The 24,817-nt window shown below is 40.9% G+C and overlaps 1 protein-coding gene across 2 annotated transcripts in view; it reads left to right on the top strand.

The window, feature by feature from the left end:
• TOPAZ1 (testis and ovary specific TOPAZ 1) overlaps positions 1–24,817 on the top strand; it is a 326,337-nt gene that overhangs the window by 210,630 nt on the left and 90,890 nt on the right. For both annotated transcript variants that reach the window (XM_056520122.1, XM_056520121.1), the window contains exon 16: positions 12,053–12,218. In XM_056520122.1, coding sequence (XP_056376097.1) covers positions 12,053–12,218 — 166 coding nt within the window. The remainder of the gene's footprint in view (positions 1–12,052; positions 12,219–24,817) is intronic.

Genomic DNA, 24,817 nt, shown 5'->3' with positions numbered 1-24,817 from the left:
CATGAGGAGGAAAAATCCGGGCTGGGATTACGTATTAAATGGGAGAACACTGGGTGACGACTGATGTGGAAAAGTACTTGGGAGTCTTGGGTATGTTCACACTGAGGAATTGGGGCGTAAATCAAGCAGAAATTTTCTGCCTCAAAATATTGTTACTTTTCCACAAGAACTCACAGAGATTTAGCGCGGAATTCCGCACTGAAATGCAGGTTTCATGCGGAGGAGGAGTATCAAATATTTCTATTCATAAAATTTTTTCTTTTTTTTCATTCGGAAATTCCACGCGGATTCCGCATGGAAATGCTTCTGACTCAAGAAATAATAATAACCTTGATCTCTATGGGAGAACGACGCTGATTCCGCCTGAAAGAAAGAACATGTTCGTTCTTTCTTCAAGCGGAACAGACTTCCTCGTCAGAATTCTGCTTGAGGAAATTCCTCAGTGTGAACTGAGGGGCAGAAATTCTGCACAACTCTATGGGGATTTTCACTGCTGAATGAATTGGAGAGGAAAAAGCAAGCAGAATTACTCGTGGAAATTCCTCTCCAATTCCTCAGTGTGAACATACCCTTAGTTAACAGTAAATTTAGCTGTAGTGCCCAGTGTAGAGCAGCTACTGCCAAGGCAAATAAAATTATGGGGTGCATCAATAGGGACATAGATGCCCACGACAAGGAAATAATTCTACCACTGTACAAATAACTAGTCAGACCACACATAGAATACTGTGTACAGTACTGGACACCGGGGACAAGAAAGATATAGTGGAGCTGGACTACAGTACCCAGGACTACAATGGGAGGACTACAGTACCCAGAAAGATTATCAGAATTGGGGTTATTTAGTTTACAAAAAAGAAGGCTTATGGGAGACCTAATAACTATGTATAAATATATCAGGGGACCGTACAGAGATCTCTCCCATGATCTATTTATACCCAGGACTGTATCTATAACAAGGGGGCATCCTCAGCACAGACAGGGGTTATTTACTGTAAGAGCAGTGAGACTATGGAACTCTCTCCCGGAGGAGGTGGTCATGGTGAACTTAGTAAGAGCGCTCAAAAGGGGCCTCGATGCATTTTTGGAGAGTAATATTATTACATCATTACTGGTTATGGATACTAGATTTATAGGGACAGAAGGTTGATCCAGGGATTTATTCTGACTGCTATATTTGGAGTCGGGAAGGACTTTTTTCTCCGAAGATGTGTTTTTTTTTTTTTTTTTTGCCTTCTTCTGGATCAACTCAGTAGGGACTCATTAGGGATATAGGTTGAACTTGATGAACTCTGGTCTATTTTCAACCCTATGAACTGTTACTGAGCAAGTAAATGTACAACCTTGATAGTTAAAGGGGTATGGTGGAAAACTTCTTTTTTTTTTTAAACTAACTGATGCCAGAAAGTTACAGATTTGTAAATTACTTATATTAAAAAAAATCATAATCCTTCCAGTACTTATTAGCTGCTGTATACTACAGAGCAAATTCTTTTCTTTTTGGATTTCTTTTCTGTCACGACCACAGTGCTCTCTGCTGACACCTCTGTCCATGTCAGGAACTGTCCAGAGCAGGAGAAAATCCCCATAGCAAACATATGCTGCTCTGGACAGTCCCTAAAATGGACAGAGGTCAGCAGAGAGCACTGTGGTCGTGACAGAAACGTAATCCAAAAAAATAAGAATTTCCTCTGCGGTGTACAGCTGCCGATAAGTACTGGAAGGATTAGGATTTTTATTTTATAGAAATAATTTACAAATCTGTATAACTTTCTGGCATCAGTTGATTTAAAAAAAAGTTTTCCACCGGAGTACCCCTTTAAGTACTAGAGCACAAGGATGTAAATTTACATCCACTGTCTTTTTTTTTTATTTTTATATATATTTTTTTTTTTAAATCAACTGGTGCCAGAAAGTTAAACAGATTTGTAAATTACTTCTGTTAAAAAAAAAATCTTAATCCTTCCAGAACTTATTAGCAGCTTAATACTACAGAAGAAATTATTTTCTTTTTGGAACACAGTGCTCTCTCCTGACATCTCTGTCCATTTTAAGAACTGTCCAGAGAAGGAGAAATTCCCTATAGCAAATAAATATATGCTGCTCTGGACAGTTCCTAAAATGGACAGAGATGTCAGCAGAGAGCACTGTGCTCGTGATGTCAGCAGAGAGCACTGTGTTCCAAAAAGAAAATAATTCTCTTTGTAGTATTCAGCAGCTAATAAGTACTGGAAGGATTAAGATTTTTTTTAATAGAAGTAATTTACAAATCTGTAAAAAACTGGAGATGTAAAGCTCACAATTAACTAGCCGAGGTAAGAGGGCTGTACACCTACACCTGGTGTTGTGATAAGGGAAACAAAACTAAAAATGTAGCCAACCCCTCTAGGCTAGCATCAGTTGCCTGATACAGTGATGTAATGGTATAAATGATGACTGAATCGTGCTTCAATTATAATATGAAAGTGCAAATTTATTACACAATAAAATACATATAAAATATAAACAATAACTCCTCGAAACACAAGGGCCCTTGTGCCGAGGAAAAATTACGATATAAAACTTATAAAACTTATAAAACTTATACACACACCAATAGCTAGCATTGAGAATTTTTTTGAGAATTTTTTAACAATGCAATAATACTTTAAATCCGGCCTCCGATATTTCAAATGGGTTAAATGTCCCTTAAAGGTATGGATTCCAATTATACGTAAGGTAAAGTCCCATATAGGATATAGATTCCAAATTTTAAACGTAGAATGGGTAAATTATAGTTACCAGTCTGCAATACATCCCGATAGAAAGTCACCTTGAGTTGAAATGTGGAGTCCGCACAATTAGGTGGTACCAGACGCTGGCATGCGTCCTCGCGGCAGTCTGCCTGCCACAGACCAGCTGTAATAATAACCGCTTGCTGATGTTTCGCTGCAGATGGTAACCACACGATGAAGCAAGTGCGGACTTCTAGGTAACTCGATGGTGGGTGACGTCACAGGCGCTTGGGCAATGCTGCCTGGAAGATGATTCCGGGAATGGTGTACTGCTTAGCAGAACTGGATCGGAGTTCGCCTTTGCACAGTCTGGTAGCGGTGATGTATAATAATCTTATACCTAATATAGGTATAAGATTATTATACATCACCGCTACCTGACTGTTCAAAGGCGAACTCCGATCCAGTTCTGCTAAGCAGTACACCATTCCCGGAATCATCTTCCAGGCAGCATTGCCCAAGCGCCTGTGACGTCACCCACCATCGAGTTACCTAGAAGTCCGCACTTGCTTCATCGTGTGGTTACCATCTGCAGCGAAACATCAGCAAGCGGTTATTATTACAGCTGGTCTGTGGCAGGCAGACCGCCGCGAGGACGCATGCCAGCGTCTGGTACCACCTAATTGTGCGGACTCCACATTTCAACTCAAGGTGACTTTCTATCGGGATGTATTGCAGACTGGTAACTATAATTTACCCATTCTACGTTTAAAATTTGGAATCTATATCCTATATGGGACTTTACCTTACGTATAATTGAAATCCATACCTTTAAGGGACATTTAACCCATTTGAAATATCTGAGGCCGGATTTAAAGTATTATTGCATTGTTAAAAAATTCTCAATGCTAGCTATTGGTGTGTGTATAAGTTTTCTAAGTTTTATATTGTAATTTTTCCTCGGCACAAGGGCCCTTGTGTTTCGAGGAGTTATTGTTTATATTTTATATGTATTTTATTGTGTAATAAATTTGCACTTTCATATTATAATTGAAGCACGATCCAGTCATCATTTTTACCATTACATCACTGTATCAGGCAACTGATGCTAGCCTAGAGGGGTTGGCTACTTTTTTAGTTTAATTTACAAATCTGTTTAACTTTTTGGCACCAGTTGATAAAAAAAAAAAAAAGTTTTCCACTAGAGTACCCCTTTAACCCCTTAAGGACTCGGCCCATTTGGACCTTAAGGACTCAGACAATTTTATTTTTACGCTTTTGTTTTTTCCTCCTCCCCTTCAAAAAATCATAACTCTTTTATATTTTCATCCACAGACTAGTATGAGGGCTTGTTTTTTGCGCGACCAGTCGTCCGTTATAATGCCATCACTCACTTTACCATAAAATGTATGGCGCAACCCAAAAAATACTATTTGTGTGGGGAAATTAAAAAGAGAGGAAAAAGCAAGCGGAATTACTCGTGGAAATTCCTCTCCAATTCCTCAGTGTGAACATACCCTTTGTTAACAGTAAATTTAGCTGTAGTGCCCAGACTAGTATGAGGGCTTGTTTTTTGCACGACCAGTTGTCCGTTATAATGCCATCACTCACTTTACCATAAAATGTATGGCGCAACCCAAAAAATACTATTTGTGTGGGGAAATTAAAAAGAAAACCGCAATTTTGCAAATTTTGGAAGGTTTTGTTTTCACGCCGTACAATTTATGGTAAAAATGACATGTGTTTTTTTTTATTCTCTGGGTCAATACGATTAAAATGATACCCATGATAACATACTTTTCTATTACTGTTGCGCTTAAGAAAAATCGCAAACGTTTTAACCAAATTAGTACGTTTAAAATCCCCCTATTTTGAAGACCTATAACTTTTTCATTTTTCCGTATAAGCGGTGGTATGAGGGCTAATTTTTTGCGCCGTGATCTGTACTTTTTATTAATACCATATTTGCTCATACAAAACTTTTATTACATTTTTTATTAATTTTTTTGGGAATAAAATGTTATAAAAAAGCAGCTATTTTGGATTTTTTTTTTACGTTCACGCCGTTCACCGTACGGGATCATTTACATTTTATTTTAATAGTTCGGATATGTACACACGCGGCGATACCAAATATGTATATAAAATTTTTATTTTTTTTTACACTTTTGGGGGGTAAAATAGGGAAAATGGGACAATTTACGTTTTTATTGGGGGAGGGGGTTTTTCACATTTTTTTTACTTTTACTTTTATTTTTACACTCTTATAGTCCCCATAGGGGACTATTTATAGCAACCATTCGATTGCTAATCCTGTTCATTGCTATGTATAGAACATAGCACTGATAAGGGTTATCGGTGATCTTCTGCTCTGGTCTGCGGAAAGGCAGATCAGAGCGGAAGACAGCGGAGGCAGGTGAGGGGACCTCCGTCTGCCGTGCTGGATGATCGGATTGCCGCGGGCGATCCGATCATCCATTCTAGTGACCGCGATGCTGCAGATGCCGTGATCTGTATTGATCACGGCATCTGAGGAGTTAATGGCGGACATCCACGGGATTGCGGGTGTCCGCCATTACCGGCAGGTCCCTGGCTGTGATCCACAGCCGGGACCTGCCACACATGATGCCGGCATCGCTCCGATGCCCACGGTTATGCTCAGGACGTAGATGTACGTCCTGGTGCGTTAAGTACTAGAGATGATCGAACCTACAGTAAATTCGATTCGTCACGAACTTCTCGGCTCGGCAGTTGATGACTTTTCCTGCGTAAATTAGTTCAGCCTTCAGGTGCTCCTGGGGGCTGGAAAAGGTGGATACATTCCTAGGAAGGTCTCCTAGGACTGTATCCACCTTTTCCAGCCCACCGGAGCACCGGAAAGCTGAACTAATTTATGCAGGAAAAGTCATCAACTGCCCAGCCGAGAAGTTCGTGCAAGTTCGCTCATCTCTATTAAGTACCATCGCTCATCTCTATTAAGGGGTTAAATGAAAACATTGATCGTGATTACACAAAGGAAATCTGCGTAAACAATTGAAAAATGTACTACTTGATATATGTACCGTATGTAGTTTATGTGCATTCTCTCATGGCAATCTTGTAGTTGTCTGGTTTCTATACCCTATAAGTCATAATGGAAACTAGCCCAGAGTTGTCTCTATTGGACCCAATATGCCCATGCACTGCATACACATCCCTCTAATCCCTATAAGTGAGCATCTTAAGCATGTAATGCTATATTTTCCCTTTGGTGGTTCCCCAGGAAATTGAACACCTATAAATTACACCTGGGTCCCAGCAGCAGGATGCCTTGTGATCAGGTCACTTCTGAGCTCCCATATTGCATTACTATCTGGTAACCTAAAATTAACTGCATTTAAATTAAACAGAGATTAAAATGTTGTATGATTTGAAAATAACCAAAGTATTTGTATAGATATTAAATCATTTTATGTAGATCAAATGCTGATATAAATATGTTGTATAAAATGGAGTTTCCCTTTAAAGATTGTGTTATCCATGGTCTACCTTAGGTAACAAATGAGCTAAAGCTGTTGATAAAATAGTGACAGATTTGCATTTTTATTTTTTAAATAAAGTATATTATTTAGTGTAAACTGCATTTGCCAAACAATAAAGGCACTTTCCAAGCACACATCGGAGTACAGTCAATAGATAACATTTCAGTGTTCTCCATGCAGAGACCAGTTTTACAAAGTTTTCTCCAACCCCCAGGGCTGCCTGAGATACCACAGGTGCACAGGTGCTGCAAATATATAAGGGATTACAGTTATATACTAACAGGGGACATCTTCTCGGATCAGAGTCTTTCACATTTCTTTCTTCTCCATCTGTGCTGGGTCATCATGAAGACGTCTCCAGATCACAACTTGTCTCCACTGAATCTGCCAGCTAAACATTTAACCCCTTAAGGACCCATGGCGTATCCATACGCCTCTGTTTCCGAGTCCTTCTTCCGGCCCCTTCGGCGCCGGCGGGGTTCTCCTACCATGCTCTGGTCTGGCGGGGTCCCCTCAAGATCGGTAGCGGCGACAGGAACAGCAGGATCGGTCCCGGCGGCAGGATACAGCGGCGGCGGTTCTGGCGGCAGGATACAGCAGGAGCTGAGGCCTGTTAACCTCCTGCTGTTGCTTAGCAACAACTCTCGGCATGCAAAGCCAAAGGGCATGCTGGGAGTTTTAGGGTGCGTTCCCACAGGGCGTATACGCAGCGTATTTGACGCTGCGCAAATTTTACAGAAGCAGCTGGAAATACGCTGTGTATCCCTTGCTCACTATACACACAGGGCTTTCCGGCGGCACATGGCCCCGCCTCCAAAACTCACTACACACATAGGGCTGCCGCCGGAAAGCCCTGTGTGTATAGTGAGCAAGGGATACGCAGTGTATTTCCCGCTGCTGCCGTAAAATTTGCGCAGCGTCAAATACGCTGCGTATACGCCCTGTGGGAACACACCCTTAGTTTTGCAACAGCTGGAGTTCCAACTACAACTCCCAGCATGCCCTTTGGTAGTCTGTGCATGCTGGAGGTTGTAGTTATGTAACAGCTGGAGGCACATTTTTTCTATGAAAAAGTGCATCCAGCTGTTGCATAACTACAACTCCCAACATGCACAGACTACCAAAGGGTATGCTGGGAGTTGTAGCAGTGTGCCTCCAGCTGTTGCAAAACTACAACTCTCAGCATGCCCTTCGGCTGTCAATGCATGCTGATTGTTGCAGTTTTGCAACAGCTGGAGACACATTGGTTGTGAAACAGTTTGTTACCTAACTCAGTGTTTTGCAACCAGTGTGCCTTCAGCTGTTGCAAAAATACAACTCCCAGCATGCACTGAGTGACTACATGCTGGGAGTTCTAGTTTTGCAACAGCTGGAGGCACACTGGTTGCGAAGTAACAAACTTGTTAAGTAGCAAACTCTGTTTTGCAACCAATGTGCCTCCACCTGTTGCATAACTACAACTCCCAACATGTATGGTCTGTCAGTGCATGCTTGGAGTTGTAGTTTTGCAACAGCTGGAGATTTGATTCAAATCCCCAAATTAGGCCTCAAATGTGCATGGCACTCTCTCGCTTCGGAGCCCTGTCGTATTTCAAGGAAACAGTTTAGGGCCACATATGGGGTATCTCCGTACTCTGGAGAAATTGTGTTAAAAATTTGGGGGGCTTTTTCTCCTTTTACCCCTTATGAAAAGGTAAAGTTGGGGTCTACACCAGCATGTTAGTGTAAAAAACTTTTAATTTCAACAAGCGGTAAAAAGAAGAAAAAAGAGACACCCAAAAACCCCATATGAGGGCGTAAAGTGCTCTGCGGGCGCACAGCATGGCTCAGAAGTGAGAGCACCGTATACATTTGAGGTCTAAATTGATTATTTGCACAGGAGTGGCTGATTTTACAGCAGTTCTGACATAAATGCAAAATAATAAATACCCACATGTGACCCCATTTTGCAAACTACACCCCTCACGGAATGTAACAAGGGGTATAGTGAGCCTTAACACCCCACAGGTGTTTGGCAAATTTTCGGTAAAGTTGGATGTGGAAAAAAAAAAGAAAAAGTTTTCACTAAAATGCTGGTGTCACCCTACATTTTTCATTTTCACAAGGGAGAATAGGAAAAAAAAAGCCCCCCAAAATTTGTAACCCCATTTCTTCTGAGTAAGAACATACCCCATATGTGGATGTAAAGAGCTCTGCGGGCAAACTACAATGCTCAGAAGAGAAGGAGCGACATTGGGCTTTTGGCAAGAGAAGGTGTCTGAAATTGAAGGCCATGTTTGTTTACAAAGCCCCAATAGTGCAAGAACAGTGGACCCCCCCCAACATGTGACCCCATTTTGGAAACTAAACCCCTCACGTAATGTAATATGGGGTACAGTGAGCATTTACGCCCCACAGAAGTCTGACAGATCTTTGAAACAGTGGTCCAAGAAAATGAAAAATTGTATTTTTCATTTGCACAGCCCACTGTTCCAAAGATCTGTCAAACGCCAGTGGGGTGTAAATGTTCACTGTACCCTTTATAAATTTCTTTGAGGGGTGTAGTTTCCAAAATGGGGTCACATGTGGGGTGGGGGTCCACTGTTCTGGCACCACGGGGAGCTTTGCAAACACACATGGCCTCCCACTTCTATTCCAACCAAATTCTCTCACCAAAAGCCCAATGGCCCCCCTCCTCTACTGATCATTGTAGTTCGCCCGCAAAGCACTTTACATCCACATATGGGGTCTTTCCATATTCAGAAGAAATGTTGTTACAAATTTTGGGAGGCATTTTCTCCTATAACCCCTTGTAAAATTTGGGGGAAAACCAGCATTTTAGTGAAAAATAAAAAAAAATTCACTCACACATCCGACTTTAACGAAAAGTTGTCAAACACTTGTGGGATGTTAAGGCTCAGCGGACCCCTTTTTACGTTCCTTGGGGGGGGTGTAGTTTCCAAAATAGTATGCCATGTGGGGGTTTTCTACTGTTCTGGCATCATAGGGGCTTCCTAAATGTAACATACCCCCAAAAAAACATTTCAGAAAAACGCACTCTCCAAAATCCCATTGTCGCTCCTTCCCTTCTGAGCCTTGTAGTGCACCCACAGAGCACTTGACATCCTCATATGAGGTATTTCCTTACTTGAGAGAAATTGATTTACAAATTTTGGGGGGCTTTTTCTCCTTTTACCCCTTGTAAAATTTCAAAAACTGGGTCTACAAGAACATGCGAGTGTAAAAAATGAAGATTTAGAATTTTCTCCTTTACCTTGCTGCTATTCCTGTGAAACACCTAAATGGTTAACACACTTTCTGAATGTCATTTTGAATACTTTGGTGGGTGCAGTTTTTATAATGGGGTCATTTATGGGGTATATCTAATAAGACCCCTCAAATTCACTTCAAAACTGGCTGGTCCCTGAAAAATTCAGATTTAGAAAATTTTGTGGAAAATTGCTGCTAAACTTTGAAGCCCTCTGATGTCTTCCAAAAGTAAAAACATGTCAACTTCATGATGCAAATATAAAGTAGACATATTGTATATGTGAATCAATATATAATTTATTTGCAATATCCATTTTCCTTACAAGCAGAGAGTTTCAAAGTTAGAAAAATGCTAAATTGTCATGAAATTTTGGGATTTTTCACCAAGAAAGGATGCAAGTAACGATGAAAATTTTAATATGTCACGAAAAAACTGTCGGAATCAGAATAATCGGTAAGAGCATCCCAGAGTTATTAATGCACAAAGTGACAGTGGTCAGAATTGCAAAAAAGGGCTGAATCCTTAAGGGGTTAAAGCTCCTTGCTACAGAACAATCCTCACCTCCTATACAAATCCCCTATACATATTACACTGCCCCATATAGTAAAAGTCCTGTCTGTGCCCCTGTATAGTATTAGTCCCCTTACATTGCCCCATATAGAATTAGCCCCCCAAACATTGCCCCCATATAGTATTATGCCAGAAACATTGCCCCCATAGAACATTATGCCCCTCACATTGCTTCCATAAAACATTATGCTTCTCACATTGCCCACATAGTTTATTATGCCCCTTTCATTGTCCCTAATTGTATATTATGCTGCTTACATTGCCCCCCCTCCCATTTTATATTATGCCCCTCATATTGCCCCCATTGTATATTTTGCCCCTCATATTGCCCCCATTGTATATTTTGCCCCTCATATTGCCGACATTGTAAATGATGCCCCTCATTGTATATTTCGCCCCTCACATTTCCCCGTTGTATATTTTTGTCCCTCACATTGCCCCATTGTATATATTGCCCACATTGTAAATGATGCCCCTCGTATATTTTGCCCCTCATATTACCTGCAATTGTATATTTTGCCCCTCATATTGCCTCCATTGTATATTTTGCCCCTCATATTGCCCCTATTGTATATTATGCCCCTCATATTGCCCCCTATTGTATATTATGCCTCTCACACCATAAGAGAAACACCACTCACCTTCCCTTCCTTTCCCCATAGCTTCTGGCACTCCCCTTCTATCTGTTTCCTGCGTGGACCACATTACGCAGAGCCGCTGCTGCACAGGAAGTCATGGCTGAAATGACCGGACGGAGCATCTGGCTCCTTCCTGTCATGTCAGCTGCCATGCCACACATACAACACTGTGTGCGTCTTAAAGTTGCGGTTGCTCGTGTCTTCACTTGAGAGCCTGTTTGTAGGGGGTGCGATGGGGCGCGCATTTGAAGGGTCTGCTTATGTCACTGCAGAACTGTGCTGTTACCAGTCCCCCCATGGCAAAATATCTAACTGGTCAACAGGCATCCATCAGAAGCTCATCAGTAATTGTCCAAGTAAGCAGACTTTAGGATCTAGCACTGCTCACCAATAAATGTCCTGGTGAGGGCATGTCCACAACATATGGAAAAGGGCCACATGAACACCTAAAGTACTTGGCATTAGTCCCATAACACTTCGTGAAGAAAGACTGGGTTGTTATAAATTCTGTGGAGCATATATTGTTTGAACAATTCTCCACACACACACACACACACACCTTTTAACCTACTGAACATTGACTTTTTACAGCTTCAAAAATAGATTGTCATTGCTCTGAGGTAATAGGATAAAGATCCCTTTCCCACTTAGCAGGTGCCTTAAAAGGGGTACTCCCGTGGAAAACTTTTATTTTTTATTTTTTTATTTTTTTTATAAATCAACTGGTGCCAGAAAGTTAAACAGATTTGTAAATCACTTCTATTATAAAATCCTAATCCTTCCAGTACGTATACTAAAGAGAAATTCAAAAAAGAAATGCATTTTTTCTGATGTCATGACCACAGTGCTCTCTGCTGACCTCTTCTGTCCATTTTAGGAACTGTCCAGAGCAGGAGAAAATCTCCATAGCAAACATATGCTGCTCTGGACAGTTCCTAAAATCGACAGCAGAGGTCAGAAGAGAGCACTGTGGTCATGACATCAGAGGAAATGCATTTCTTTTTTGGATTTCTGTTTAGTATACAGCCCCTAAAAAGTACTGGAAGGATTAAGATTTTTTAATAGAAGTGATTTACAAATCTGTTTAACTTTCTTGCACCAGTTGATTTAAAAAAAAAAGTTTTCCACGGGAGTACCCCTTTAAGGGGATGGGAATCCAAAACTGTAGAAAGAAGCATCTAATGCAGTCTGGAAATAAAGCTATCAGACCTCCTAGTGAGGACAATAGAATCTAGTGCTATACCCTTTTCAGTAACAATTGAAGAATGTAGATTTGCATTGATTTAATAGGGTTGTGTTAGTAACATTGTGTTCTTAAATGTGAATATGTTCACACATGTAATGTTTTTTGCTTTTAAGGGAAAAAAAGTGATTTACAAGCTACACGAGCTTAATATAAATTACACAATTTTGAAAGGGCTGTGTGGTCAAGAAAGCACAATGTCCCGATGCCATGTGGTTAATATTGCCGTAGAAATTTTTCTCAAGTGTGGAAACCTTGGAAGTGCAGTACAAACTCTGAAAGGTAACAGTCTAAATGAAACTACTCTTAAGCCTACTTTTAATTTATACAGAAAAACATAGAATGATTATTGTGCAAATTCCTGTACTAAATTACCTGCATTGCCAAATCTGCTTTCAAAAAGCTGCCAGAACTAGTCACAGTCAGTGCTGTGTCTCCTAGGCTCCTGTATCAGTATGGGAGCAAGCAATGGAGAGTCCGAATTCTAGAGCATTGGAGACTAGGAGGATGCTTAAAATACATAGATACATATAGAATGTCTCTTAATTTATAGATATAAGCACCCAAGGCCAGTCTATGCTGCAGTCTGAAGGCAAAATCTGCAACATAAGTGATTTAGAAAAGTTATTATTGTGCCTATTTTTCACTATAATTATTTTATAATTTAGTCTGACATCATTGGGATGCGAAAAGAAAGACATAGAAAAGCATGTAAAACTTATGTATACTGTATAAGGGTAAAGAGTCTTCAAGTATAATTCAAGTAAAAATATAATGAGCCCTATTTTAACTTTTTGAATGATTAGATGTCGGATTAACACATTTTTTACTTAGGATGCACCAACATTTCAGCTGCCGAAAATGAGGATTGGCATTGGGCGGGGCTCAGCTGTGATGAGACTGTGGCTGAAGGAAATCAAAAAGAAATGACAATATTGTATAAAGTTTGGTTAGGGCAGTATTTATAGGTTGCAAATGACTGCTCTGTAATTACTGGAAGTAACACATGAGCAAACTTTGTGCATGTACACCTAGCATGTCCTGACCGCCAAATGCTGTACTATAGCAGTACATGTACTTTTTGATCCTGCCCCTTATACATTGCTGGTAGTTGTCATTGTCTGCAGGGAGTTGTACGGCTGCATAAGCTACAGAGCCACAAGTTGCAGATCACTGCTCTATAGCACAACCTGCCGGGAATTGTAGTTGTGGGTCAGTTTTGGTTTTTGATCAAACACTTCCTAAATTTTTGGTGTCTACTCAAATTTATATTTCAGTACATCACCATACATAGTTGACAAGTTTATAAAAAAAAAAAAAAAAAAAAAGAATCCAAGTTCAACCTATAACTCTGCAATATTGATCCAGAGGAAGGCAAAATCCTTTTGGATAGATGCAAGAAATTCTCATGTGCAAAACATTTGTACAATATATGTAAAGTGACAAGTTAAGTTTCCTCTCTTGTTCTATTAGTGACAAACATATAGGCAAAATGGTATAGAAGAAATCTTCATTTGGATTCCTTTCATTTTTAGGATCCATGTGCACAGCTATATTATAAATCCATGTTGTACTGATTTGTAATTCTGCAGCAATAGGCCATTAGGCTACTCTGGGTCCATAGCTGTATCTATGGGGCTCAGATTTATTTATTTTGTATTTATTTATTTTTATCACAAAAGATCACTTCATAGGCCATAATTTTAAGTTATTACCAACAGGTGATTTAAAGCAATAACAAACGGATCTAACTAACAAAAATCAGCAAAATAAATATACAATGGGGGAGATTTTCGAAACCTGATCAGAGGAAAATTTGCTGAGTTGCCCGTAGCAACCAATCAGATCGCTTCTTTCATTTTTTTCACAGGCCCCATTCAAAAATGAAAGAAGCAATGTGGTTGCTATGGGCAACTCAGCAAGTTTTTTTTCTGGACAGGTTTTGATAAATATCCCCCAATATATTCAGCTTTAAAACTTCCTCTTCTTATTCAAGCAGGAAAGTACTTTTTTAATCACAGCAACAAAAAAAGTCAGATCAAAGGTTCCTCTCTAACAAATCTCAGCAGCTTAAAATAACCTTTTTCTAAAATATATATACTTTAATGATATGCTTTAAAATAAGTATTAATTAAGCAAGATAAACTATAATTTGTGACCTAAAGTGAAAAATCATATCAAATAACGAGACAAAGGTCCATAGTTAAATAGACAGCACCCTAGGAGAGAGATAATGTACCTCTTACCTGTACCTCTTACCTGTACCTCTTAAGGGGGAGCCTTAGGACGAGCATATATAGGAAACCCACGGCGACCAATAACCTATTAAGATACGAGAGTCACCACCCCAACCCTCAGAAACACGGGATCCCCAAGGGTCAGTACTTACGACTGAGATGCAGCTGCTCAGACAGGGAGGACTTTATTAGGCAGTCGGCTGATCTGAGAAAGAGGTTCCAAGAAAGGGGATATCCCGATGGGGTCCTCAGAAAAACCTTTAAGCATGCACTCAAGAGTGACAGTACAGATCTTCTTACTCCCAAAACTAGACCTCCCAATAACAGCAAACAGATCCGCATGATAGGCACCTTTGATGAAAGATCGGAACAGGTTAAAAACATTTTGGGTCGATATTGGGGCATTCTAAAAACTGACCCTCATTTGAAAGACGTGCTATCTGACCACCTGTCCATTACCTTTCGAAGAGGCAGTTCCATCAGGGACTTTGTGGTCTATAGCCACTTTGAAACAGAAGTAGTGTCGGGATCTTGGTTGACAAGAAAACCTATAGGCACGTATAAATGAGGAGGGAACTGTATATCATGCCCTTTTATGGACAAATCTAAAAGCTTTAAGAACGATCACACAGGTGAAGAATTTAGGATCATGGACTTTGCAAATTGCAAAACAAGTGGAGTGGTATATTTATGTAGGCTATGTGGGGAAAACGAGCCGTGAGATACGAAGGAGGGTGGGGGAACATCTGGGTGATGTACGACATAGACGTGACACTTCTATAGCCAAACGTGTGGGAACAACACAATGGAGATCCTAAGGTATTAACATTTCAGGTGATAGAGGTCATCAGACCGAGTGTAAGGAGAGGTAATATGGATAGAAAGATATTGAGGAAGGAGGCTGAATGGATTTTCAGACTGAAGACAGTGAGACCTTATGGCTTAAATGAGAGCCTTTTATTCACACCCTTTATCGAACATGGATAATTTACAGTGTCACTCCATAGGATGATAAAGGAGGATTTGCTTAGGCTACAGAGGACTAGGAGATGAAGAAAATCACCTTGTTCTCCTTTTTATATTATCTATTTGTCTCCAATTTAGGAGCTAAGACTTATCTGGTGAACATTATGAAGACTTTTTAACTATAATTTGCTGGCAGGCTGTGATTGTAGATTTGTGGGGATGGGATCGCCACAGATATTTGTCTTTTTTCCTTTCTGTAGGATGTGAACCTGATAGACCCATCATTTAGTAAGGGAGGGAAAGTCCTTGTGGTTAAGGCCACCCTGTTAAAGAGGTGGGTCCCTCAAAAAGTAGGGACCGAGGGTTTAGGATTTAGATTTAGGGGGGCACTTCTGTCTCCCCACTTTTTGTCTAGTGTGGCTTTTCTTTTCTTCTACCTATGTTCTGGAATCCTTGTATCTATCTCCCCTGCATTCTAATGTGAAACATAGTCATTTAACTTAATAATGTGGGGTTTAATGATAAGATTAGCAGGGGTCTGGAACAGATATAGCCACAATAGGGAGTTATGGCATATTAGATTTTTGGATAGCTATATGATCTTAATAGAAGACTAGATATACTTAAGAGTAATATATTTTCCTGCTACTCTAAGTGTTAGTATTATAATTTTTGTTATTTTCTTATAGCTACTTCTTTCATAGCCACCTCTCTCTCCTTTGATAACTATTGTGGAAGGACAATGCATGTAGTGATCATAAATACATCCCAAAATGCGGACATAATAGCAGACCTCCATAATATTTAACATCTGCGGTGCTCTGTATACTTTTTTCATTAAACAAACCTCCTCGATGAATAGTAGTTCATGTTATGAGGGCTACTTACCTTGTATGTATGCTATGTGATAGTGTGGACTGGCATCTGACATTCATCACCATATTGTTGATAAACATCAAAATCACATGACGGTCACATGATCGGGAGTAGCTCCGATCATGCGCACTAGGCGCACACAGGGATTCCAGTGTGGGCGCTGTGTGGTGAGAAGCCTGAGTGTGCCTGCGCATAATCTGGGTGACATCACAGAATACACATTAAGAAGTAGGGAAGTAGCGCATGCGCGTTACACAAATATGTATCTACCGGAAGTGCATTCGCCCTACCCCGGAAGTGTACGCCGACCGGTATATTTAATGGCAGTACTCTAAGTTTTATGCATGCCGCCGGAGACATAGGAGCGCGCTTATCGTGGCGCGCGGTATCCATCTTAGATACTAGGCGAGCATGAGATAGGTACGTACCACAGTGAGGAACTATGTTACATCATGCTCCCTTTTTGATTGTGATAATGCAATGTGTTATAAAACTGACGGATATGCACTGCTCTTTTATCCAGCATTTCTTCTATGGGGATGCAGTGCAGTAGACTGTCCATAGCTTACCGTTCATGAGAGTGGTGTCAATCAAGTGAGGGTATGTACCCCTCTTGGGGAGAGTTTGCATGTACTTTTTCATGCACTTGTTTTGCATTCTCTATGTTGTATTGAGAGAGATGCGAATAGTCTGTTTATATGTTTATCTATTCAGGCACCCGCTGCATCAGAGACAATTTAAAAGCACCAGAGACAAGTCAAAAAATTTTTTATGACTGATGATTGTATCCTATTAGTTCCTTGAGAAACCCCACAGGTTGGGGGGGAAACGCGTCGGAACGGATACCAAACTGTAATATTTTATTTTATCACCTTTCTCACATGGTGTGGGGATAGGTCCTAGATTATTATATGTTAATAGCACCATGGAGTATATGTGAGAATGCCTTATGAGTGGAGAATTATCAATTGTGCCACCGATATAACCGCAGTGACTGATAATTGTGGTAAGAGGTACATTATCTCTCTCCTAGGGTGCTGTCTATTTAACTATGGACATTTGTCTAGTTATTTGATATGATTTTTCCCCTTTAGGTCACAAATTATAGTTTATCTTGCTTAATTAATACTTATTTTAAAGCATATCATTAAAGTATATATATTTTAGAAAAAGGTTATTTTCAGCTGCTGTGATTTGTTAAGCAGGAAAGTACCTCAAAGAAATAGGAAAAAAAAAAGGAAATAAGGATAACTCGCATGTTGCTTAATAGAACATCATAGATCCACTATTTAACTTTGTAATTAATCTAATTTCTCCAAGGCAACCATAGTCATTCTTATTCTTTCTTTAAGCCCAGGTGAGGAGTCCCTTAAGGGTCTATTCACACATACAGTATTCTGCGCAGATTTGATGTGCAGGATTTGAAGCTGTGTTCAGTTTACATTGATATCTTCGCATCAAATCTGAGCAGAATACTGTACGTGTGAATAGACCCTAAGGGTGTATTCACACATACAGTATCCTGTACATATTTGGTGTGCAGGATTTGAAGCTGTGTTCATTAATTTAGTTTACATTGAAATCTGCAGAATGAAATTCTGCGTATCAAATATGCACAGGATGCTGTACGTGTCAATACACCCTAATGGAATGTTCACACATACAAGATCTGCTACATATTTTGTGCTAGTGATTTTGCTACTCATTAACTTCAATGGGTAGCAAAATTGGCTGCAGAAAATATGCAGCAGATCCTATACGTGTGAACATACCCTTAGAGTCGGGTCATACGTAACTGATCCGCTGCGTATTTTACGCTGCTTATCCGCCCGTGACCCGACCCATATTGTGCCTCCTGCTGTTGCCGAACTCACCCGTCCCCCCTTACCATTTCAGCAACAACTGGAGGCACAATATGGAAATTACACAAAAGGACAATAATGAAAAAAACAGGATACTGGGGTGAAAGTCCTGATCACATAGTGGACTGTATGTCTGTATAAGATGTAATGCTACAAGAATAGATCCCCGCTGTGCATGTATAGTACATACATGACTAGTGGAAGGTAAGTAACTAGCAAAGGATAGAGTATATTGGGTATAAGGTGCCACAGTGTAAAAAGTATACTGTTTTAAGGCCAAAACCGCTCCCACAGTTAAACACATACAGAGGACTGAGGCTGGAGAGAAAGAATAGAGCACAATAGTGCAAGTAAAAGAAACCACTTTACAAGGGAAGTGTAGCAGCAGACACATACAGTGAACAGGACTCACCCCAGCTCCACACCAAACCTCAGACGCGTTTCGCCGGGATCGGCTTTATAGGCTTTTTAAAAGGATTATGATTTTTAAAATGTAAGGAGGAAAAAACAAAAGTGCAAAAACTGAAAAATGCTTGGTCCTTAAGGGGTTAAGTAGCTGTAATAGAGTTTCAAAGTAAATTCTTAAATGGGCACTGTCATTTTTAATGATGAAAATTAAAGACCTTTTGTAATATGGTTGTTTAAAAAATTGGAATATTTAATAAAGAAAACTGCTCCTTAAAATCTAGGGGTCCCCATACATACTGGGACACTAACTAGTCCTGCTGCAGCATCAGCTTGTCAATGAGTCATGGACAAGAGATAACTCCCGGACAAGGCTGCATGAGCAGACACACCAATCACCTCCCACCACCACAAGGGAGGGACACTCGACCTTCCCTTAAAAGAGGATTTCTAACACTGAGCTAATGAAAAGAGGTATTTTTATAATAAAGATAGGTGATAGAGGCATAAAAATGACATGTACATGGTCGTAACATATTTTTATTTATTTTTTTGTGGGATTTTACAGTATGGGTACCTGGTCCAGATTTGAACACATAGATGAGGAAGTGTAAGAAGTAAGGTCCACTACGTATGAGCCTAGGGAACCTGGCAAGAGTAAAGAAGGGTTTTGGGCCAATGAAGATGCCGATTCCTTCATAACTGTCATAACACTTTTAACTATGGTGGAAAGCATTGATGCATATAAGGCCTCCGAAGTAACCATACATAGTAACATAGTTCATAAGGTTGAAAAAAAGACCAGAGTCCATCAAGTTCAACCTATAACCGTAATGAGTCCCTACTGAGTTGATCCGGAGGAAGGCAAAAATCCCTCATACTAGAGGTAAAAATTCCTTCCCGGCTCCAAATATGGCAGTCAGAATAAATCCCTGGATCAACGTTCTGTCACTATGAATCTAGTATACATAAACCGTGATGTTATTAGTCTCCAAAAATGCATCTAGACCCTTTTTGAACTCTTTTACAGAGTTCACCATGACCACCTCCTCAGGCAGAGAATTCCACAGTCTCACTGCTCTTACAGTAAAGAACCCCTATCTGTGCTGGTGTAGAAACCTTCTTTCCTTTAGACGTAGAGGATGCCCCCTTGTTATAGATACAGTCCTGGGTATAAATAGATGATGGGAGAGATTTCTGTACGGCCCCCTTATATATTTATACATAATTATTCTCCCCTAAGTCTTCTTTTTTCTAAACTAAATAACCCTAATGCTGATAATCTTTCTGGGTACTGGAGTCCTCCCATTCCCCGTTTTACTCTTTGAACCCTCTCTTAGCTCCACTATATCTTTCTTGTACACTGGTGCTCAGTACTGTACATAGTATTCTATCACGCCCCCTCCCGTAGGCTTGCATTGAGGGGCGGAGCGTGATGTCACACGGGGGCGGAGGCGTGATATTACACGCCGCCGGCCCTGTAGTCGCCCGTAATCGGACCCGGAGCGAACACGCTCCACGGACTGATTACAAACGGGGTGCCGCGTGCATGATCCCGGGCGTCCCCAGCTGCTTTGGATAGGGGATAAGATGTGTAAGCACCGGAGAACCCCTTTAAATAGGACAGGACCAAAGACAGACCCTGTGGTACCCCACTAGTAACAGTCACCCAATCAGAATAAGCACCATTAAAGGGGTACTCCGGCGCTTAGACATCTTATCCCCTATCCAAAGGATAGGGGATAAGATGCCTGATCGCTGGGGACCCCCGTGATCTTGCACACCGCACCTCGTTCAAAATCAGTCCCCGGAGCATGTTTGCTCTGGGTCTGATTACTGTCAATCACGGGGGCGGAGCGTTGTGATGTCACGGCTCCGCCCCGTGTGACATCACGCTCTGCCCCCCTCAATGCAAGCCTATGGGAGGGGGCGTGATAGATGTCACTCACACAGTTCCGGCCCCGTGATCGACAGTAATCAGACCCGGAGTGAACACGCTCCGGGGACTGATTTTGAACGGGTTGCGGCGTGCAAGATCACGGGAGTCCCCAGCGGCGGGACCCCCGCGTTCAGGCATCTTATCCCCTATTCTTTGGATAGGGGATAAGATGTCTAAGCGCCGGAGTACCCCTTTAATAACCACTAGAGATGAGCGAACTTACAGTAAATTCGATTCGTCACGAACTTCTCGGCTCGGCAGTTGATGACTTATCCTGCATAAATTAGTTCAGCTTTCAGGTGCTCCGGTGGGCTGGAAAAGGTTGATACAGTCCTAGGAAAGAGTCTCCTAGGACTGTGTCCACCTTTTCCAGCCCACGGGAGCACCTGAACTAATTTATGTATCAACTGCCGAGCCGAGAAGTTCGTGACGAATCGAATTTACTGTAAGTTCGCTCATCTCTAATATCCACTCTCTGTTTCCGATCAATGAGCCAGTTACTTACCCACTTACACACATTCTCCCCCAGCCCCATCCTTCTCATTTTATGCACCAACCTTTTATGTGGAACCGTAACAAATGCTTTGGAAAAATCCAGATATACGACAACCAGCGATTGCCCCTGGTCCAGTCTGGAGCTCACCTCCTCATAAAAGCTGATCAGGTTAGTTTGACAGGACCGATCTCTCATAAAGCCATGCTGATATGGGGTCATACATTTATTTTTATCAAGATATTCCAAAATAGCATCTCTCCTCAAAAAACCCTCAAACAATTTACATACAACAGAGGTTAAACTAACAGGTCTATAAATCCTGGGGTCACATTGTGACCCCTTTTTAAATATTGGCATAACATTTACCATGCGCCAGTCCTGGGGAGCAGTCCCTGTCACTATAGAGTCCCTGAATATTAAAAATAGGGGTCTGTCTACTACATTAGTTAATTCCTTTAGAACACGGCGGTGAATGCCATCTGGACCTGGCGATTTGTCTATTTTTAGATTTTTTGCAGACGGCACTGTACTTCTTCCTGGCTTAGACAGGTGATCGGTACTGGGGAGTTTATCTTATCTCGCTGTATTTCCCCTGGCATTTCATTTTCCTCGGTGAATGCAGTGGAGAAGAATTTGTTTAATATATTTGCTTTTTCCTGATCCTCGTTTATAATTTCTTCCTCATCATTTTTAAAGGGCCTACACTTTCATTTTTGACCATTTTGCTATTTCAGGGATGTGGAATTTCTATCGCCCGACGCCCGGGACTAGCAGTTTTGGGTGCTGGGCAGGTGAATTTGTCTGGCCCTTAGCCCGGCTTCGGGCAAGCAGGGCCGGACCTGACAAGTGCGGCGATCTGCAATCTGTATGGAGCGGGCTGCCGACTCCTGCCCGCTCCATACTCTGCAGCCTGTGTCCTCGGAAGCAGAGCAGGGGAGATGAGAAGCTGTGTATTTGTCTTCTCTCCCCTGCTCTGCAGACGTGCGGGGGGAGATGAGGGGGCGTGGCTTCTTGCTCCCCGTGCAGACCTGCGTCCTCTGCCTTCACTCCCCCCAGCTGTAGCTTCGGAGAGCTGAGGGGAGGAGGCACATCTGCACGGGGAGATGCTTGCGGTGCTCTGCAGTATGTATGGAGCGGGCTCGGGATTCGGGGGCCGCCGCTAATAGCCAGCATGCGGTGATCGCCGCGGCTGGCTATTAACCCTTTAGATCGCCGCTGTTAAAGCTGACAGCGGTGTCTGAAGGGAGATGTGAACGCTCCCTGGTGAGCTAGTGGGGGTGGATCGCCCCCCCGCAGCGCGATCGCAGGGGGGCGATCCACTATAGAGGTAGCCGGAGGACTTACCTCTGCTTCCTCCTGTCCCGGCTCTGTCATTGATAGATCCTGGCTGGACTAGGCTCTATCAATGGATCACAGAGCACACAGATTAATAGAGTTCAATAGAACTCTTTTCATCTGTCTGAGGAATCTAATGATTCCTCATAAGTCTAATAAAGTGTCAAAAAAAAAATTATAATAAATAAGTTTTAATAAAAGTTTGAAAAACACATATTAACCCAGTGGTCTTCAAACTGTGCCCCTCCAGATGTTACAAAACTACAATTCCCAGCATGCCAGGACAGCCGTTGGCTGTCCGGGCATGCTGGGAGTTGTAGTTTTGCAACATCTGGAGGGCCACAGTTTGAAGACCGCTGCATTAACCCCTTCCATGTTAAAAGTTCAAATCACTCCCTTTTCCTATATAAAAACATGCAAACATAATAAAAATAAACATATTTGGTATCACTTCGTGCGTAATTGTACAACCTATTAAAATATAACATTATGTATCCCGTACGGTAAATGTAAAAAAAATACCAAACCACAGATTTGCAATTTTTATAATATCCCAGAAAAAAAAAGTTAAAAAGCGATTAAAAAGTCAGATCAATACCAAGATGGCACAGATACTAAAAACAGATTATGGCGCAAAAAATGAGCCCTCATACAGCCTGGTATGCGGAAAAAAAATAAAGCTACAGGGATTAAAAAATGGCAATTAAAAAAAATTAGAAAAAGTCCAGAATTAGTAAAGCATGACGTAAACGATACAAATCTGGTATCGCTGTAATCAGGCGCCTAAAGTATAAAACTAACATATTACCTCAACCACAAGGTAAATGGCGCAGAAAAGAAAACCACAAAATCTGCAAAATTATCTTTTACTATTTCAATTTCACTTCCCTTAATATATATTTATATATTTTTTGGGTTCAGAGAATATGTTATTGAAAAATTAAAAGGTGTCATTATAGCAGGTAGTTATGGCTATTATAGGGCGAGGAGGAAAAAATGAGAGCATAAAAGCGAAAATTGGCCGGGACAAGTGGATCGTCATGAGGGACAAGTAGATTTTGCTCCATTTTAGTCCCGTGGACAAGTAGTTTTTTATAAAATTTCCACACCCCTGTATTTATATAGTTAAAAAACATTTTGTGGTTAGTTTTACTCTCTTTGGCAATGAGTCTTTCTGTCTCTATTTTTGCAGCTTTTATCATTTTTTTTTAATACATATTTTACATTTTTCTTTATAGCTTTTTAATGCTTCTTCACAGCCGTCCTGTTTTAGTAGTTTAAATGCTTTATTTTTGTCATTTATTGCCCCCTTAACGTTCTTATTCATCCAAATTGGTTTTCTTTTATTTCTCACCCTTTTATTCCCATAAGGTATATACATCTTACAGTAAGAATGTAAGATATTTTTAAAAGTCTCCCATTTAATGTCAGTATTCTTGTTTTTGAGGACATTATCCCATTTTATATTGTTAATGGCTTCTCTGAGTTGGTCAAACTTTGCCTGCCTAAATTTCATTGTTTTTCTGGCCCCTCGAGAGATTCCCTTATTGAAGAACAAGTTATAATTTATTATATTATGATCACTATTTCCTAGATGTCCTTCAACTTGCACATTAGTTACTCTGTCAGGTCTGTTGGTTAATAAGTCTAGTACGGCGCCCCCTCTGGTCGGGCTCTGCACCATTTGGGACAGATAATTGTCTTTAGCTATAGTCAGAATCCTGTTTCCTTTGAGATTCACAGGTTTCAGTCTCCCAGTTTATATCAGGATAGTTAAAGTCCCCCATTATTATCACCTCATTCTGATTTGCTGCCTTGTTTATTTGCCTCAGTAATTGATCTTCCGCCTCTTCCATTATGTTTGGTGGCTTATAGCAAACCCCTATCAGAATTTATCTCCATATATTTCTACCCATAGTGACTCCACAGTATTGTTTTCCTCCCGCAGTGCGGCCTTCAGACTGGACTTTACATAAAGGCAAACTCCTCCCCTTTTCCATTTTGTTTGATCCTTCCTGAATAGATTATAACCCTGTATGTTGACCGCCCAGTCACAGCTATCATCCAACCAAGTCTCTCTTATACCCACTATGTCATAATCCTCTTCAGACATTTTCAACTCCAGTTTGTCAGTTTTATTGGTCAGACTTCTGGCATTAGTCAACATAGATCTCTTAAATCTCACTATCCATATACCTGTTTTAGGATACAGGAATGGCTCACGTTGGGTTAATCAGTTCTATCCGTCTAGATGGATAGACCTATAATAATTCTGCCTGGAAGGCCCATACCCTGCGAGTGAGCCGAACTTATTATTATTTTATTAATTTTTTTAAATAGAAGTCCTTTACAAATCTGTTTTAACTTTCTGGCACAAGTTTATTTAAATTTTTTTTTTTTTTATTTCCACCAGAGTACTCCTTTAATCATTTCAGTACTTAACGGCTGCTGTATGCTCCACAGGAAGTTGTGTAGTTCTTTCCAGTCTGACCACAGTGCTCTTGTTGACTCCCCTGTCCGTGTCAGGAACTGTCCAGAGCAGGAGAGGTCTGCTGTGAAGATTTGTTTCTACTCAGGACAGTTCCTGACATGGACAGAGGTGGCAGCAGAGAACGCTGTGGTCAGAATGGAGAAAACTACACATCTTCCTGTGGAGTATACAGCAACTGATAAGTACTGGAAGAATTAAGATTTTTATATAACAGTAATTCACAAATCTGTATAACTTCCTGCCACCAGTTAATTTGAAAAAATAGTTTTCCACC

Source organism: Hyla sarda, chromosome 5 (genome assembly GCF_029499605.1).
Source record: "Hyla sarda isolate aHylSar1 chromosome 5, aHylSar1.hap1, whole genome shotgun sequence".
NCBI classification, from domain to species: domain Eukaryota; kingdom Metazoa; phylum Chordata; class Amphibia; order Anura; family Hylidae; genus Hyla; species Hyla sarda.
The sequence above is the reverse complement of the archived record's forward strand: the minus strand, read 5'-3'. Positions and strand labels throughout refer to the sequence as shown.